Source organism: Delphinapterus leucas, chromosome 3, assembly GCF_059928025.1.
Source record: "Delphinapterus leucas isolate spDelLeu-1000000601 "Yukka" chromosome 3, BTC_Dleu_Yukka2, whole genome shotgun sequence".
Lineage (NCBI taxonomy): Eukaryota > Metazoa > Chordata > Mammalia > Artiodactyla > Monodontidae > Delphinapterus > Delphinapterus leucas.
The window spans coordinates 111,794,655-111,814,875 of NC_143131.1; the positions used below are offsets into that span (position 1 = coordinate 111,794,655).

Below are 20,221 nucleotides of genomic sequence, written 5' to 3' on the forward strand. Positions count from 1 at the left end.
GAGTCTTCCTGTCCACAAACTGGAAGACTGTTGCCTGGAAAATCCAGATGTTTAAGACACTATTATATTGCTAACGGTCCTCATGAAGGTGCTACTTCTAATATGCAGCACTAAGTAGACCTGACACCTCCCTGTTTCAGTTTCTCTGAAACACATAAGCTTACTTACTTCATGGGAATTTGAAAAGCTTTATTCAAAGGGCGTAAAAGGATAAATAACAATTTTTCCCTCCTACCCAGTTCTCCTTCTAGAAAAGAACCACTATTATCAACCATTTATATTCCCCCCCCAAAAAAGCTCCATTATTCCTTTTTTCTTCCTTTTTAACATAAATGATAGTATATTATATATACTGTTCTCTACCTTGTTTATACACTTAGTATAAGTATCTTGGGTACTTACTTTGGATATCTTTCCATATCAGTTCATATAATCTACCTCATAGTATTCTGCTGTCATTTCATTGGCAGTTGAGGCAAGAAAAGCAAACTGATTAAGAGCATGGACTCTGGAGACTGGCTAGTTGGTTTAACACTTAACTTTTCCACTTACTTGCTGTGTGACACTGAGCAAGTTACTGAATCTCTCCACTCTGGAGACTGGTTAGTTGGTTTAACACTTAACTTTTCCACTTACTTGCTGTGTGACACTGAGCAAGTTACTGAATCTCTCCATGCCTCAGCTTCTTCATATGTAAAATGGGATTATAATAGTACTTACCTTAACGGTATAGATGTGATGGTGAAATAAGCTAATAATTGTAAAGACCTTAGTACGGTGCCTGGCACACAGTAACACTCATTAAACATTAGCTAATATTACAATATAATCTAAATCTGGATAACCACCATAAGATATTTAGTCCCTTAATAAATTTTATAAATACAAATAAATATTCCTTTGGATACCATATGTAACCTTACCTTTGCTGTAATAATAATCTGTTTTCTTTTTCTTTTAAAGCTTTCTTTAGTTCTGCTGTTCTTGAAGGCCTATGTAGGTACTTTCTTTTTCCTGTGCATTCATAAGTCCAATGCCCAAATTCCAAGCATTTCTGACATCTTACATGTTGTTTATTTGCTTCACTGCAGAGTAAAAAATAGAATACAGGCCTTAAATTTTTGACCTGACATTATGAGAAACATAAACAATATAAGCATAAAATGATGTTTATGTAAAGGTACAATCCAAAAATAAGCATCATTTTACACTTTAAATTATTTGTTAGATTTAATTACAAAGCAATATAGTAAGTGGTTAAAAGCATGGACCTGGGAGTTAGACAGAACTGAGTACAAATCTTCTTTCCTCGATTCCATTCCAGTAATGGCAGACTAGGTAACTCAGACCAACTCTTCAGCTCAGAACTAGAAAAGACAGTCAAAACATTTTTAACAATGTGCTCGAGGTATCAGAGAACTAACAAGAAATTAAAGAATAACCAAGCCGGGCTTCCCTGGTGGCGCAGTGGTTGAGAGTCCGCCTGCCGATGCAGGGGACACGGGTTCGTGCCCCGGTCCGGGAGGATCCCACGTGCCGCGGAGCGGCTATGCCCGTGAGCCATGGCCGCTGAGCCTGTGCGTCCGGAGCCTGTGCTCCGCAACGGGAGAGTCCACAGCAGTGAGAGACCCACGTACCGCAAAAAAAAAAAAAAAAAAAAAAAAAAAAAAAAGAATAACCAAGCCAAGATATGGCAGAAGCTGGAAATCCAGAGGGGTCAGTCCTACGTTTAAGTCAACACTTGTGCTGGGGTTTTTTCCCAACTCAGGAGGGTAAGCAAGCATCACTTATAAGGAGCAAGGGAGACAAATTATGCATTCAGAGTTGGGACTCTGAAGGGCTTTACTCTAAGAATAAAGCAACTGCTTATCAAGTGCAGCCCAGCTTCTAGTCACCTAGGAGACTAAGAAAAATCTCAGTCCCTGAAATTGAATTAAGGTGTAGCAAGTGAAGAAAAATAGATAAAGGAATTAGAAAGGAAGAAATAAAATTGTCATTCCTTACTGATGATGTATCATGTAAATGGCAAATCCAACAGACTCTACAGATAAAAAAACTTTTTTTTGGCCCTGCCATGCGGCATGTGGGATCTTACTTCCCCAACCAGGGATCAAACCCTTGCCCCCTGCATTAGGAGCGTGGAGTCCTAATCGCTGGATTGCCAGGGGAGTCTCAAAACATTTTTCAATAATTAGAATTCATAAGTGAGTTTAGGAAGGTTTTATATTGGGGTCAGTAAACTTTGTCCATAAAGTGTCAGAGAGTCAATATTTTAGGCTTTGCAGACCAAGAGGCAAAATTTAAGATATTACAAAGGTATTTATATCACAAGAGAGAAAACAAATTTCTACAAATATTTTATTAATGAAAATATTTCAAATAAAAGAGGTTTATTAATGAGAAGAATGGAATTCTTTTCTATAAGATAACATTTCACTCAACTGAGGTTCAAAATTAGTGTTCTCTATCATCAAATTGATCATATATATACAAACATATGTAAAAAGCATTCTTGGTTTGCAAGCCTACAACAGGCAGTAGGCAGGATTCAGTGGACTATAGTTTGCCAAACTTTCTATTAGATATTAGGTCAACACATAAAAATCAATTGAGTTTCTACTTAACAAAAACAGTTAAAAATAAAATTTTAAAAGGTGGTATTTATGGGCTTCCCTGGTGGCGCAGTGGTTGAGAGTCCGCCTGCCGATGCAGGGGACACGGGTTCGTGCCCCGGTCCGGGAAGACCCCACATGCCGCGGAGCGGCTAGGCCCGTGAGCCATGGCCGCTGAGCCTGCGCGTCCGGAGCCTGTGCTCCGCAGCGGGAGAGGCCACAACAGTGAGAGGCCCGCGTACCGCAAAAAAAAAAAAATGGTGGTATTTATAACATCCTGAAAAATAACAAGCACTTATAAATAAGTGAAAGAAAATATGCACAAGAATTCTATGCAGAAAACAAACATTACTGAGAGAAATTAAACATCTAAATAAGTAGCTAAGTAAAAGGATTACCATGTTCATAGACTGAAAGACTCAATATTGTAAAAACTGTCCATTCTCCCCAAACTGATCTATAGATTCAAAACAATGCCAATCAGAATCTCAACAGGTGTTTGTTTGGTATGGAACTTAAACTTATTCCCTAAAGTGTATATGGACATTCAAAAGGCCAAAAATAGCCAAAATACCCTTATAAAGGAACAAGTAGGGAAGACTTAGATTAAAAGAAATTGACTTGTGGTGATCATTTTGTAATGTACGGAAATACTGAATCTCTTTGTTGTATACCTGGAACTAACGTAGTGTTGTAGGTAAATGATATTTCAAAAACAAACAAAAAAATCATAAAAAAAGAGTTCAGATTTGTGGTTAACAGAGGTGGGGGATAGGGGGAGCAGCAACCAGATGAAGGTAGTCAAAGGTACAAACTTCTAGTTATAAGATAATAAGTACTAGGGATGTAATGTACAACATGATTAATGAAATTAACAGCTGCATGTTATACGTGAAAATTTTTAAGAGAGTAAATCTTAAGAGTTCTCATCACAAGAAAAAAACTTTTTTTCTTGTGTTTCTTTAATTTTGTATCTGTATGAGATGATGGATGTTCACTAAACTTATTGTTAACGGTGACTTCATGACGTATGTAAATCAAATCATTATGCTTAAACTTACACAGTGCTGTACGTCAACTATATCTCAATAAGACTGAAAGAAAAAAATAAAAGACAGTGACTTATGATACAGCTATAATAACTAAGAATGTGAGATTGGAGCAAATATATACAAATATGCCAGTGGAACAGAACAGAATGTCCAGAAATAGACTAATGTATACATGAACAATTTATGACAACCATGGCATTAAAGAGCAGTGGGGGGAAAGGTTAGATGATAAATGATGTAGGGACAACTGGTTATGCACATGGTAAGAATGGTAAAAACCATAAGCCAACAATGATTACAAACTTGGTCAAACAATAAGGTTTAAAAGATAGTATAAAAAAAGTGACGTATTTGAGTTAAGAATTCTTAAAAAACAAAAAAAAAGCACTAAGACTTCCCTGGTGGCACAGTGGTTAAGAATCCGCCTGCCAATGCAGGGGACACAGGTTCGAGCTCTGGTCCGGGAAGATCCCACATGCTGCGAAGCAACTAAGCCCGTGCGCCACAACTACTGAGCCTGCACTCTAGAGCCCGCAAGCCACAACTACTGAGCCCATGTGCCACAACTACTGAAGCCCGTGTGCCTAGAGCCCGTGCTCTGCAACAAGAGAAGCCACCGCAATGAGAAGCCTGCGTACCGCAATGGAGAGGAGCCCCCGCTCATCGCAACTAGAGAAAGCCTGAGTGCAGCAACGAAGACCCAACGCAGCCAAAAATAATAAATAAATACATTAATTTTTTAAAAAAGCACTAATCATAAAAGATGGATAAATTAGAATTACTAAAATTAAGAATTTTCAAAAATTAAGAATTTCTGTTCATCAAAATATACTATAAAGAGAGTGAAAAGAGAAGCCAAAGAGTGGGAGAAGATATTTGTAACACATTTTGCCAACAGCTTCATCTTAAGTAAACAAAGAACTCTTATGACCGATTCACTTTGTTATAAAGCAGAAACTAACACACCATTGTAAAGCAATTATACCCCAATAAAGATGTTAAAAAAAAAAAGAACTCTTATGAATCATTAAGGAAATTATGTACAATAGAAAAATAAGATAAAGTGGAAGATGGAAAGGCAGTACAAAAATGGAATTGGGAAACAAATTAATAAAAACATGAAAAGGTACTCATTACTAACCTAAGAAAAAGCAAAAACCACTATAGTTGAAGAAATGCATACTCTACAGTCCAGCAATTCCACTTGCAGGTACTTACACAATAGAAATCTACAAAAAACTATACCAGATAACATGTGTAAGAATATTGGAATATTGCTTCCCTTTATGTAGCTTTTAAAAGTTTTGAAATAGTCACAACCTTATAGAAAAGCTGTTAAGTACAGTTCAAAGAACTATTTTTCCTAAATCATTTGTGAACTGTTTTTGCTGAGCCATTTGTAAGTTGCCAACCTGATGCCTCATCAAACCAGAATACTTTACTGCATGTTTTCTATAAATTAGGACATTCTCATATACACAATGTAACCATCAAAATCAAGAAGTCAATGTTGATACCTTCAAGATCCCATTTAAGTTTAATCTTCAGACCCCATTTAAGTTTCATCAAATATCCCAAAAACATTAGCAAAATCCAGTTCTGCATCAATGTTGCACATGTTGTCATGTCTCTTTAGTCTCCTTCTTCTGGAAGAGTTCCTCAGTCCTGTGTCTTGCTTTACATGACCTTGACACTTTTTGATGATTACAGCCAGTTATTTTGTAGAATGTGCTTCAATTTGAGTTGGAGGATTTGCTTCCAAGTTCACTCATGTGGCTAACGGGAGCCTTCAGTTCCTCGCCTGCTGGCCTCTCCATAGGGCTGCTTACAACATGGATTTACCCAGGGAGAGTGACCAAGATAACTCAAGAAAGAAGTCAGTCTTTTATCACCCAATCTTGGAAATGACATACCATTACTTTTGCTATATTCTACTGGTCATACAGACCAACTCTGGTACTCTCTGCAAGAGAGTACACATGAAGCAGGGATCAACTGGAGATCATCTTGGAGGCTGGCTACAACATCTGATATCTCTATGATTAGATTCAAGCCATGTATTTTTGGCAGGAATATAACAGAAATGTGCCGTGTTCTTCTCACTGTATTCCTGTCAGGTGACACAAGACTTCAGTTTGTCTTGTTACTGATGATGTTCGTTTTGATCCCTTCATTATGGAGGGTCAACCAGATTTTGCAATATAAAGTTATTTTTTGTCCTTTTGTAATTGAGGTGGTTTTAAATTATGTCCACAAATTCTATGATATCCTTACTTCAAGGGTTGGAGCCTAACTACCCTCCCCTTAAGTGTGGCTAAGACTTAGTGACTTGCTTCTAACTAACAGAATAAAGCAGGGTGATGGAGCGTGACTTTAAAGACTAGCTCATGTAGCTGCCATGTCATGAAAACACTCAAGCAGCCTCTAGGGAGGCCCACGTGGTGAGGAACTGAGGCTTCCTGCCAACAGCCTTGTGAATAGCTATCTTGGAAGCAGATCCTCCAGTTGTGGTCGTCTTCAGATGACTGCAGCCCCTGGCAACATCCTGACCACAAACATGTGGGGAGAACCTAAGTCAGAACCACTCAGCTGGGACTTCCCTGGTGGTCCAGCGGTAAAGAATCCGCTTTACAATGCAGGGTACGCGGGTTTGATCCCTGATTGGGGAACTAAGATCCCACATGCTGCAGGGCAACTAAGCCCGCGCGCCACAACTACTGAGCTCCTGCGCCTCAACTAGAGTTCGCGAGCCGCAAACTACATAGCCCATGTGCTCTGGAACCCATGTGCCACACTACAGAGCCCATGTGCCCTGGAGCCTGTGTGCCACAACTAGAAAAGAGAAAACCCACATGCCACTAGAGAGAAGCTCACAGGCCACAACAAAAGATCACGCATGCCTCAATGAAGATCCCGCGTGCCACAACTAACACCTGAGGCAGCGCCCCCCCGCCAAAAAAAAAGAAGAAAGAAAAAAGAACTACGCAGCTAAGTCACTCCTGAATTCCTGACCACAGAACTGAGATGTTTATTGTTAGAGTCACTAAATTCTGGGGTAATTTGTTATACAACTATAATTAATATCTAATAAAGCAATTAATAAGTATTTTGTGGGTTGGTATTTGAAAGTACATAAATATCCTGCTCATTAAATTTTTAGTTCATTTATTCATCTATCAGTATGAAGTCTATTTTTCTATTTTATTGAATGAGTTACTATCCATTACCATGATTTATTTTGATGCTCAGATTGCCCTAGATTTGGTCAGTGGGAATCCCTCCATGTTGGATTCTGTGTTCTTTTGACATTGTTCCTTCATTCTTTGAGCACTTCCTTGCTTTCTGGTACAAAAAAAATTCCAGGCTCATCTTATACTTTCCCTGTCCTAAAATCAGACCTTTCCAGGCCTGAAATCAGCCTGATAGAACCCTGATGACATTCAGAGTCAAGATCAGGGCACACATGTGCTCACTGTAACTGGAATGTTGCTGCTCCCAGTTACCCTCAGTGGACAGAGCTAGGGAACAACACACACATTACTATCCATGTATCAAATACACACATTTACAGCTATATTTAACTATATATTTTGAAAACCATGAATTCATACCGATACCTTTAATTCCAATTCAACTTCACAGAATTTACTCTATTTTCTCCTTCCCCATACCTACTCCTCCTTCAGTGAGAAATCTGGCTCCCATTATCCTTAACAGATTTACTTATTTGGTCAATCTGTCTTATGAAACCAATTGCCCATTGTTGCCCCCTCCCCCTTACAGATGCCCTCTTTATTCCACGTGGGCTCTGGTACTCTGCCCTTTGCTGTCCTCCCACACTCCCCATGTGAACATGCTCCTCACCCTGCTTGGGCTCTGACTTCCACTGCCGGGCCAGTCCACCTCACATGAACTCATTTCTCTTTCTATTTAGACTGTGCCACCCCATATCAAATTATACCTCCCCTCCCCCATGGAGACATTCTCCCCACTAGGGTGACAACTTGTGTTAAATGGCCCTCCCTGTGTGGAAACCCCCCTCACTCTGCTTGGGATCTGGTGCACTGCATGGGACCTTCACTCAACTGGATGTCCTCTGCACCCTGCTGGCACTGCACGCCAGTTCACGTCCCTATGTGGATGCCCTAGTTACTCCCCTTCAGCTCTAATACTCCAGTGCCAAGTCAGTCCTCTGCATGGATCCATACCACCTCACGGCTTTAGGACTGACTTGTTCAAGTAGGGAAGAGGACGAGGAAGAACTATAATAATATTCTTAACAACAAGATTTGTAAAATCCTCAAAATTGGAAATAATATCAAAGAAGAATGGATGATCTGTGGTATAGAATACACTGGAATACTTCATAGTGATAAAAATGAACAAATTCCAGCTTAATATAACTCAGATGGAGCTTAGATATAAGAAGCTAAACTCAAAAGAATCTAAATTGTCTGATTCTGTGTAAAGGTTAAAGACAGGCAAAATTAAACTCTAGTGAATAGTTAGATGGTAAAAGCACAGAACAGAAGCAAGTAAGTAATTACCATAAATGTTGGGATAGTGGTTACTTTAGGAAGGAGGGAGGAGGTTGTGATTGGGAAAGCTTGGTGGCATCTAGTATACTGGCAATTTTTTATTAAATACTTGATCTGGGTAGTGGTTACATGGGTTAAGAATTATAAAAATTGAAAAAAAAAGAAAAAAAAAGATTATAAAAATTACCTATTAAGGACATATTTATGTTGTCTGAACTTTTTTGTAGATGTGTTATAGTTCACAACAACAAATTTTTAAAAAAATCTTGGCTCTTTCACTACACAGCTTTAGGCTCATTAGCAAGCTAGTTTTTGAACTTCAGTTTCTATTCTAAAAAATGGGATAATATCTACTTCACTAGGTTATTGTGAGAATTAGATAAGACCATAACCGTGGTTTATAACTACTGTGTGCCAGGAATTTAGCTAAGTACTATTTATACATAAATACATCTAATCCCCATGACAACCCAATGAGTTTGAGAACAATATCCCCATTCTACAGACTGGGATGTTTGTATAGAAAGCAGTAAGGAATCTGGCATAAAGTAATAGACAAATAAATGGGAGTTGTGAATATCAATGCACACATTAGGCTAATCAATTATCTGGACTAACGATACATGGCAATTTAAATTTTCTCAAAACATGGTTGCATGATGGGATGCTGGATTGTTAATTTCGACCTAGAGCAGTCACCTTTTTATCCCTGGAGAACACATAATTGGTGGTCAGTAAATGTTTCTAAAATGACTGACTGTTTAAATAGGCAAGGGTTTAAGAGGACATATATTGTTTACAGTATGCTTTTCATTAATGAATTCCCACATCATCAGCCAGCTTCTGTAATTTTGACAGTAATTTATTTTTAGCATTTGTTCAAAAATTAAGCCAATCCTAATGTGAAGAACTAATGTTTCAAGCAAGGAAATACTACTCAGTAGTAGTTTTTTTTAAAATAAATTTATTTATTTTTGACTGCATTGGGTCTTCGTTGCTGAGCAGGGACTACTCTTCGTTGTGGTGCGCAGGCTTCTCATTGAGGTGGCTTCTCTTGTTGCGAGCACGGGCTCTAGGTGCACAGGCTTCAATAGTTGTGGCACGTGAGCTCAAGTAGTTGTGGCTCGCTGGCTCTAGAGCGCAGCCTCAGTAGTTGTGGCGCACGGGCTTAGTTGCTCCGCGGCATGTGGGATCTTCCCGGACCAGGGCTCGAACCCACGTTCCCTGCATTGGCAGGCGGATTCTTAACCACTGCGCCACCAGGGAAGTCCTGAGTGGTAGTATTGAAAGATAATAAAGAAGAGTCAGCTTTTTACCTAGTAATAGTTCATAAATTTCAGTAAGCAACTGCCAGAACCATGACTATAACTTCAGAGCTTATCTGAATGTGTAATGTAGCAAATTGTTAAGGCTATCAATAATAAAACACTCTATGGACTTAATATTAAGTTGCCCACTTTTCAGGCAAAAAGAACCACTAACACACTTAATATATACACAATTGTGATACGCATTCCAGAAATAATAAATTCAAAAACATTAAAGGATAATTAGTAAAAGATGTAAAATCATGACTCTCACATAAATATAAAGTGAACACATGTCAAAGGTTTTATTTAATCATTAATTAATAAGGGAACCAGTAAGATGTTGCAATTGATTCAAAACAGAATCCAAACAACACACATATATGAGCAATCAGGAACGCAGGAAACGAATTTACAGATAGTTAAAAACTGGTCAAAAAAAAAAAAAACTGGTCAATAGACACAGGGCAAGAATCAGTTGTACTGTCTTTTCATGGGTAAGAATCTTTTCTACCAGCTTTCTACAATTTACATAGTCATTTTAAAATAGCTCAAAGAGGGCTTCCCTGGTGGCGCAGAGGTTAAGAATCCGCCTGCCAATGCAAGGAACACGGATTCGAGCCCTGGTCTGCGAAGATCCCGCATGCCGCGGAGCAACTAAGCCCGTGGGCCACAATTACTGAGCCTGTGCTCTAGAGCCCGTGAGCCTCAACTACTGAAGCCCACGTGCTTAGAGCCCATGCTCCACAACAAGAGAAGCCACCGCAATGAGAAGTCCGCACACCGCAACAAAGAGTAGCCCCTGCTCGCCGCAACTAGAGAAAGCCTGCGCACAGCAACAAAGACCCAACTCAGCCAAAAATAAATTAAAAAACAAAACAAAAACCAAAACATATATATCTCAAAGACAGTGAGGCACAGGCCCTCACAGAGTCACTAGCCAGGACAGGGAATTAGACAAATCAGCCAGTAATCTTCTTTATTTTTTAATCCATTTCAAAGCCTTTCACAATATTTCCTAACAATGAAAATATGGAGGAGTGTGGAAGCCTCTCAGAATCAAGGAAATAAAGTCTTATCCAACTCATAGTTTGTTTTCCCAATATTAAGAAACTTATAACCTGAGATCCCAGCCATTAAAAATATTATCTACCAGCACTGTGGAGTTTGCTTTGTTGTTATAAACAAAACATTCACCAATATCTAAAGCCCACCTATGATGTTCTAAACATTAACACCCCTAAAAATACTTAAATCTTCCAGATAGAATACTGAATGAGGCACACCTATAATTTCAAAATAAACACAAGATCAGCATTTATTTCTTTTCAAATGAATACCCTATTTTTTTTTGGTGGTACGCGGGCCTCTCACTGTTGTGGCCTCTCCCGTTGCGGAGCACAGGCTCCAGACGCACAGGCTCAGCGGCCATGGCTCACGGGCCCAGCCGCTCCGCGGCATGCGGGATCCTCCCGGACCAGGTCACGAACCCGTGTCCCCTGCATCGGCAGGCGGACTCTCAACCACTGCGCCACCAGGGAAGCCCTGAATACCCTATTTAATAATATTCCATTTCTATATTCTAAGCTAAGGCTTAAGGAAGTGTTTTAATGGTACAGCCTTTTTGGGTGAAACCACCTTCTTTGATACCATTTCTGTCAGATTGGCAAAGCTGTTTTTTAAGCCGATTGTTGGCAAAGATGGAGAATGCGCACCGTAAGATACACATTCTTAATTGCTGGTAAGAATGTAAGTTGCAGATACTTTCTGAAGGGCTATTTGGTAATATGCAACAAAAATCTTAAAAATGTACATACCAAATAAACAAAAAATATAATATAAATGATGATTATCTACCTAGAAAATCCCTAAGAATCCAAAATGGAGCTATTAGGACTACTAAATGAGTTTAATAAGGTCACAGGATACAAGGTCAATATACAAAAGTCAATATACTAGCAACAAACAGTTGGAAATGGAAACTTTAAAAAAATACTATTACAATACTTACTTTTACCCTTGTTAAATTTCTTCTTGTTAGACTCAACATAGAGTTCCAGTCTGTCAAGACCTTTCTGGGTTGGGATTTCGTCATCCATTGTATTAGTTATCCCTCTCAGCTTTGTGTTAACTGCAGGTTTGATAAACACGCACATGTGTCCTCATCCAAGTCATTTATAAAAATGTTGACAAGACCAAACTGAGGACCAAACTCTGCAGGACACCATGGGATACCTCTATATATTTACTTAAACCCATTAAACAATACTCTTTGTCCATGATGTTCAACTGATGTGCCTAATTGTTCTGTTTTCACAAGAATATTGTGAGACTTTTCAAGATGGCTTTTTGAAATCCAAATACCTAAAAGGCAAAAAGGGTATCAATCTGTAATGACTTGATACCTGATGATCTTGGCTTTTCTTTCTGCATGTATTTAATAAATCGAGCCAGAATTTTGGCTGGAATGGATATCAAGTTCACTGGTCTGGTTTGTGGAATCTACCCTTCTCACTTTGAAAATCAAAACAGCATTTGCCTACTTCCAGTCCTTAAGCACCACTCCTGTTTGCCAGGGGTTCTCAGATTACCAGCAGCAGTACTGCCATCTCACCTGGAAAATCTCTGTTATGCTGGGGAGCAATCACGTGGGTCAAGTGCCTTAAACACATTCAGAGTGGAATAGGGCTCTATAACTCACTCCTCAAGTATCTTCTCATGCTGCATATAATTATATGTGAGTGAAATCTAATTCAAAGTTAAGTCCCTGAAAGATCTGCTGAATGAAAAGTTCAAATTTCCCCCCTTTCCTCCTTTAGTCCAAAGACTTTTAAAAACAATGTCAATAGTACTTTCTCACTTCTCATAACTTGTAGTTTAAGACTTGTTCTTATGGAAGTGCTATATGCTCTTTATAAATAAAATTAAATCTTTTTGATGAATATAAAATGAAAAGTAAAGGCTCCTCATCTGCTTTCCCCCCCAAAATATTCCAAATTCTCCTGGACTCCCCTTGCCTCTAAAGGCCCTCCCTCTCCAACTCCCTGGGAATTGTCCCGACAGTCTGCAAACCATGACAGGTTTCATGATACACCATGTTTTCTTTCCAGTAAGACTAGAAGCTCCTAAAGCTAAGATTGTCTTTTACTTCTGTGTAGCTCATGTACCAAATACAAGCATACTGCAGAAATGGAACATTTGTTTAACTGTGTGATACTCCAAAACTTATGTTAAAAGCACCAGAAGTCTTACTTTCACTTCATATTTAAGTGGACATTGGTTGGTTTTGTCAATCTAGCAATCATTACCTCCCCTGACCTACCCACCCATTCGTTTATTTTTATTTTATTTTTTTTCCACCCATTGGTTTATAAGGATCCATTCAATTATCCTGGGAAGAGAATGAGGTCCAAGTCAATCAAAGCTTCATAATCCCATAGACATGGTTCAGGGTAGGGTATGTAACCCAACCTAAACAATGAGATGCTATCAACTTGAAGCTGAAAGGATATAAAGGACCCTAGATACTGCAGCCATCTTAGGACCAAAGGAGTGATCCAACCAAGTATGGAACCAACACCCAAAAGGGCAAACCTGAGAGAGATTAGACCCTGGTGACATCATTTACTGCCCATCTATTAAGTATTACTGTTACTCCATTCTTGATCTCAGAACCATATGACTTCAAAGCCTTCTTCCTCCACCAAGCATACTACTAATTCATTCTGATTCCTTAAGTCTTTATCCTTATGTTCAAGGAACCTCATCAGGCATGAGAGGTAGTCTGATGAAAGGGAGAAGAGAAGGATCAGGGCTCTTAGAATAAAAAATATAAATATAAAAAGAAATACAGGGCTTCCCTGGTGGCGCAGTGGTTGAGAATCTGCCTGCTAATGCAGGGGACACGGGTTCGAGCCCTGGTCTGGGAAGATCCCACATGCCGCGGAGCAACTAGGCCCGTGAGCCACAACTACTGAGCCTGCGCGTCTGGAGCCTGTGCTCCGCAACAAGAGAGGCCGCGATAGTGAGAGGCCCGCGCATCGCGATGAAGAGTGGCCCCCTCTTGCCACAACTAGAGAAAGCGCTCGCACAGAAACGAAGACCCAACACAGCCAAAAATAAATTAATTAATTAAAAAAAAAGAAATACAGGGGCTTCCCTGGTGGAGCAGTGGTTAAGAATCCGCCTGCCAATGCAGGGGAAACGGATTTGAGCCCTGGGTCCGGGAAGATCCCTCATACCATGGAGCAACTAAGCCCGTGTGCCAACAACTACTGAGCCTGCGCTCTAGAACCCGTGAGCCACAACTACTGGGCCCACATGCCACAACTACTGAAGCCCTCGCACCTATAGCCTGTGCTCTCCAACGAGACATGCCACCGCAATGAAAAGCCCGCGCACCAAAAGGAAGAGTAGCCCTCACTCGCCGCAACTAGAGAAAGCCCGCGTGCAGCAATGAAGACCCAATGCAGCCAAAAATAAATAAATTTATTTATTTAAAAAGAAATATAAATACACACATTATAGGAGACTGTGAGCAATATATTATTAACGGGCAAATGGTGATGCCGTGAAAAGCTGACAGAGTGAAAAAGTGTTGGACGTTGTTTGGGTATGCAGACTGGTAGGAGAAAAAAAAGGTTTCACAAGAAAGGGGCATCTGGCACAAACTCCTGCATTATCTGTTCACAGAAAACCTCTTGTGCTATTCTCTCTCGCTCATTATCCACAATGGCCAAATTTCGTTTCTTAAAAACTAAGTTCTTTGCTGTCTCAAAACAATTATGCTAGTCTGGGTGCTCTTTCCCCAAATCCTCTCATGACTGGTTCCTTTCTCACATTTCCGATCTCTGTTCAAATGCCACCTCTTCAGAGATGCCTTTCCAGTCCAACCAACCTAACCTGTACCTTTTTCTCTTTCCATCACCTCTTATTTCCTTCAAAGCTCTTATCATCAACTGTATTTACTTAAAATGCTTAGTTTATCGACTCTTTCCACCAATAGAATGAAAGCTTCCTGAAAGCAGGGATTCTGTCTTGAACACCTCTTTTTACTTACACCCAAATACCGGCATAGAGCGATAGGTAATGCATAAATTAATATTTGTTGGAGAATGAATGGCAGAAAGTGAGACGAGAGCTTGACAGAAAAGTCAGGCTGTTCCTAGGGAAGGCGATAGGAATGGGGCAGGAAAAGCCAGTGGGCTGGAGGTTGCACAGGAGGCTGAAGGTTTACGTCGGCGAGAGTAGGCGGTGTTGGACGAGGGCTACAGGCTTCGCCCGGTCACGCGTAGGGTGGGCGGCCGGGTTGACAAAGGGGCATAGAACTCTTAGCGACCAACTCCTGGGCGTTCCCTTCGCGAGAACCAAACACGAGACTCTCTTCAGGCACCCCTAGGTCCCGCCCAGCGGTCTTACGCAGCCGTCTTCCACGAAATCGCTAATCCACAGACATCAAACTTACCTCCCCGGCCCGAGCCCCTCGCGGGCAGGCGACGTGTGAGAAAAACGTCCAACCTCCGCAGGGCCACGCTGAGGATCCCACACCGACCCCGCATACCGGCGCCCGCTCACTAGCCGGCTGACGCGCTTCTCCCCGCCCCCAGCCCGCCCAGCGGCCCGACTCCGGCCCTAACTTACGCTTGTCTCCGGGCTATGAGGCGATGCATGGGAGTCGCCATCTTAGCGCGGCTGAGGCCTGCCGCGCTGGGTTTTGGGAAACTCCTCAGAGGGGGCGGGGACTTAGAACCCCGGAGGCCGTAGGCGTGGGCGGGACCAGTCGGGCCTGGAGAGTTAATGGGGCAGCTTTTGGGGCAAGTAGTGGTTAGGGCCTGGTCTGTTGTGTTTCCTGTGTGCGTCTGTAGTTTGAGGGAGAGGAATGAGGCAGGTTGATCGGTCAGAATGAGGGATTTTAAGGATGGGTCCACGTATATTGCGTGGAGAGGCAGAAAAGAACATTCTCGAATGAGGGATCCATCTATCCATCTTTATATACAAATGAATTTTTATATATATATAAATATAAATGAATAAAACTGCATTGTTCAGGACACTAGAAGTAGTTTGGATAGCAAAATAAAAAGGAATGAGTTCAACAAGATTGGGACCATCAATTGAAAAAGAATGACTTTAGGACTTACCTGGTGGCGCAGTGGTTGAGAGTCCACCTGCCGATGCAGGGGACACGGGTTCGTTCCCTGGTCCGGGAAGATCCCACATGCCGCCGAGCGGCTGGGCCTGTGAGCCATGGCCGCTGAGCCTGCGCGTCCGGAGCCTGTGCTCCGCAACGGGAGAGGCCCCAACAGTGAGAGGCCCGCGTACCGCAAAAAAAAAAGAAAGAAAAAGAATGACTTTAGCAAATTATAAAATGCAAATATATGTTGCTCATATTTTTCATAATGATGTTATAAGGCTATATAGGTAAAGCTGCTTTTTCAACTGGAAAAAGATTATACAAATATTCTTTAAGGATATTTTAGTATTTAGTGTCAGTTGTAGAAATTTATTCTCTTTGAAATATAGATAACTTTTTTTAAACATCTTTATTGGAGTATAATTGCTTTACAATGATGTGTCAGTTTCTGCTTTATAACAAAGTGAATCAGTTATACATATACATATATCCCCATATCTCTTCCCTCTTGCGTCTCCCTGCCTCCCACCCTCCCTATCCCACCCCTCTACGTGGTCACAAAGCACTGAGCTGATCTCCCTGTGCCATGCGGCTGCTTCCCACTAGCTATGGGTTTTACATTTGGTGGTGTATATATGGCCATGCCACTCTCTCACTTTGTCCCAGCTTTCCCTTCCCCCTCCCCGTGTCCTCAAGTCCATTCTCTAATAGGTCTGTGTATAGATAACTTTTTGAAATATATATATGTATGTATGTTTCTGTGTCTCCATTCATTTTTTTTTATGTTTTTCAGTTAAAATGTTTGAGGAACTGAAGGCAGAGCATTGAACAAATAAAGTCATTGTACACATGGGGCTTTCTACAGACAATAAACAAACGCAATGTCCAGCGTGCGTGAATAGTCTGAAGAAAAATAATTTAGCGTAAGGGGTAAAGAGTGATTCAGCAATGGGAGTTAGAGAAGGTGATGTCATGCAACCTTTGTGTACATCTTGTTCCTTAAAAAGTGGAATCTTACTCTCTGTTCTGTTCCTCAGCTTGCTTTGTTCATTCCTCACTGTGTTTATGGACATCTTTTCCCATATCAGCACATGCAGATCCAATTCATTCTTTTCATGTATTATGTTATATGGATTACATGGATATTCCACAATTTATCCAACCAGTATCCTGTTGTTGAACAATTACATCATTTAACACAAAGATGGAATGAACAGATTTTTAAGCACTCACCCATGTTTCTGTAACATGACTTCCTAGAGGTAAAAGTGCTGGGTCAAAGGATATGTGTATTTTAAATTTTGATAGATTATACATTTTGCTCTTTTAAAAAAATATTTATTTATTTAGGCTGCCCCAGTCTTAGTTGCTGCATGCAGGATATTTTAGATGCAGCATGTGGACGCTTAGTTGCAACACGCGGACTTCCTAGTTGCGGCATGCATGTGGGATCTAGTTCCCTGACCAGGGATCGAACTCAGGCCCCCTGCATTGGGAGCGCAGAGTCTTAGCCACTGGACCACCAGGGAAGTCCCTATGGCCATATATATATATATATATATATATATATATTTTTTTTTTTTTTTTTTTTTTTTGCGGTTCGCGGGCCTCTCACTGTTGTGGCCTCTCCCATTGTGGAGCACAGGCTCTGGACGCGCAGGCTCAGCGGCCATGGCTCACGGGCCCAGCCGCTCCGCGGCATGTGGGATCTTCCCGGACCAGGGCACAAACCTGTGTCCCCTGCATCGGCAGGCAGACTCTCTACCACTGCACCACCAGGGAAGCCCTATCACTTCTTTATTGACTTGAAATGCCACTCCCTCATAACTAAATATGTACAAATTTAATTTGTTTGGACATTCTGTTTTCTTCCAAAGATCTGTTTGTGCCAGGATTTGTACTGCTTTAATTTCCATAATTTTATAGAATATTTTGATATCTGGTAGGGCAAGTCCCTCCTAAAAATTCTTCTTTTCCTCAGTTTTCTTTATTGCTCCTAGGTATTTATTTTTCTAGATGAACTTTATTCACAAACTTTCAAGTTTTCCACAAAACTATATTAAGATGTATTTGTCAGATAACTTTAAAAAAAAAATTTTTTTTTTTTTGGTCACACTGTGCGGCTTGCAGGATCTTAGTTCCCTGACCTGGGATCAAACCCTGGCCCTTGGCATTGAAAGCGCAGAGTTCCTGGACCGCCAGGGAATTCCCATTTGTCAGCTAATTTTAAAAGAAATTGCACTGCAGGGACTTCCCTGGTGGTCCAGTGGTTAAGACTCCCCACTCCCAATGCAGGGGGCCCAGGTTCAACCCCAGGTCGGGGAACTAAGATCCCACATACCGCAACTAAGCACGCATGCCGCAACTACTGAGCTCTTGCACTCTAGAGCTCATGCGCCACAACTAGAGAAGCCTGTGGGCTGCAATGAAGAGCCCTCGTGCCACAGCGAAGACCCAGAGCAGCTAAAATTAATTAATTAATTAATTTTAAAAAAAGGAAACAAATGGCTCAGGAAGAGCTTTAAAAAAAAAAAAGAAAGAAATTGCACTACAGCAAATGTAAAATGGCAAGAGACAGAATAAGATATAACAAATAGAGAGGAGGAAGCAAATGACATTTTTTGTGATGATTTGGTTTGCACACCTGGAAAACCTACAAGAGTTAACTGAAAGCATCTAGATACAGGGGCCAGATACACACACACACACACACACACACACACACACAATACAATAATGTTTTGCTTTTTCAGGACTTCCCTGGTGGTCCAGTGGTTAAGAATCCGCCTTCCAATGCAGGGGACAAGGGTTCAATCCCTGGTCAGGGAACTAAGATCCCACATGCAGGGCAACTAATCCCGTGCGCCGCAACTAAGACCCGACACAGCCAAAAAAAAAAAATCTTTTTTTTCAACGGCAAGACCAAGCCAATGTAGCTCTTTCCCATTGAGGCTCATGGACTTGAGGGACTCACAACTTTGTCCAGAGGGCCCAGGCTAAAATTCAGACACTAAGTACTGTAAACCTTAATGGGTAGAAGCTGAAAAAAATTTAAAAACTCTTGTGAAAGCTGCAAGTAATTTCTAGCTGGCAAAAATGAACACTTTAGGAGGGAAGGGGGGAAGGGCAAGATAGAGGTAGGGGATTAAGAGGCACAAACTATTAGGTTTGCTACAAGGATATATTGTACGGGACTTCCCTAGTGGTCCAGTGGTTAAGAATCCACCTGCCAATGCAGGGGACATGGGTTCGATCCCTGGTCTGGAAAGATCCCACATGCCTCGGAGCAACTAAGCCCGTGCACCACAACTACTGAGGTTGCGTGCTGCAACTACTGAAGCCCGCGCCTACCCGTGCTCCACAACAACAGAAGCCACCACAATGAGAAGCCTGTGCACTGCAACGAAGAGTAGCCCCGACTCGCCACAACTAGAGAAAGCCCGCGTGCAGCAATGAAGACACAACGCAGCCCCCCTCCCCCAAAAAAGGATATATTGTACAACAGGAGGAATATAGAAAATACTTTATAATAAGTATAAATGGAATATAACCTTCAAAATTTGTGAATCACTATACTGTACACCTGTAACATATAATATTGTATATCAACTATACGTCAATTAAAAAAAAGGAAAAAAAATGAACACTACTAAGACTTAAGCAGACTATCCTTTTATCCTAGGAAAGCTTCCACCAAGTGTCTTATAGTTATGTAAGATGTGGGGGAAAGGGGGGTTGGGATGAATTGGGAGATTGCGATTGACACATATACACTAATATGTATAGAATAAATAACTAATAAGAACCTGCTGTATAGCACAGGGAACTCTACTTCACATCACTGAACAGTAGAAACTAACACAACATTGTAAAACAACTATACCCCAATAAAAAAAAATTAAAAAACAAAAAAAAGGAAACTGAAATTGAAAGACTGGTTTTGAGAATTAAACCTTACCTCAGCTAATGATTTTAATTGACACTATGCTGCTGTGAAACAAAGTTGGATTTATTTCATAACTCAATGTTAGAAAACAGTAGGAGACATAGACAAAAGGCACATTTTATTATGTGGTATTTATTTTCCATGATATATTCATTTTGGGACAATACACTTTTTTAAAGCTTTATTGAGGTTTGGTATACAATAACTTGCATATATTTATAGTGTATGAAGATGAGATTTGATATTTATAAAATATTTTATATATTATAAGCTTTTTATAAGGCTGAAATCATCACCACAATCATGATCATGAACATATCTATCACCACCAAAAGTTTCTTAATGCAACACTGTAATTCCTGATTACCACCCCTCTGTCACCATCCTTCAGAAACCACTGATCAGCTTTTTGTCACTGTAGATACTTTGCAATGGGTTAAAATTTATATGAATGGAATAATACGGTGTTCTTTTTAATAATGCTTTTTTCACTCAATCATATTGAGATCCACCCAAGTTATTACAATTATAGATAGTTTAATTCTTAATGCTAACTTGTACTCAACTTTATTGCTATTCGACAACTTGCTTATCCATTAACTTGTTGATGTGCCATAGAGCATGCCCAGTTGT

The 20,221-nt window shown here is 40.6% G+C and overlaps 1 protein-coding gene across 5 annotated transcripts in view; it reads right to left on the bottom strand.

Moving 5' to 3' along the window:
* The window catches only part of ZCCHC10 (zinc finger CCHC-type containing 10), a 48,457-nt gene that overhangs the window by 10,640 nt on the left and 17,596 nt on the right, over positions 1 to 20,221 (bottom strand). Inside the window, exons 3-6 of one of the 5 annotated variants that reach the window (XM_089909318.1) lie at positions 15,650 to 16,812; positions 15,150 to 15,367; positions 1,272 to 1,367; positions 924 to 1,085 (exon numbers count right to left, since the gene is read on the bottom strand). In XM_089909318.1, coding sequence (XP_089765444.1) covers positions 924 to 1,085; positions 1,272 to 1,367; positions 15,150 to 15,367; positions 15,650 to 15,757 — 584 coding nt within the window. In that variant the 5' untranslated portion in view covers positions 15,758 to 16,812. Of the gene's footprint in view, positions 1 to 923; positions 1,086 to 1,271; positions 1,368 to 15,149; positions 15,368 to 15,649; positions 17,179 to 20,221 lie in introns of those variants that run through there. The other 4 variants (XM_089909317.1, XM_089909319.1, XM_022588792.2 and 1 more) reach the window with 4 other exon arrangements.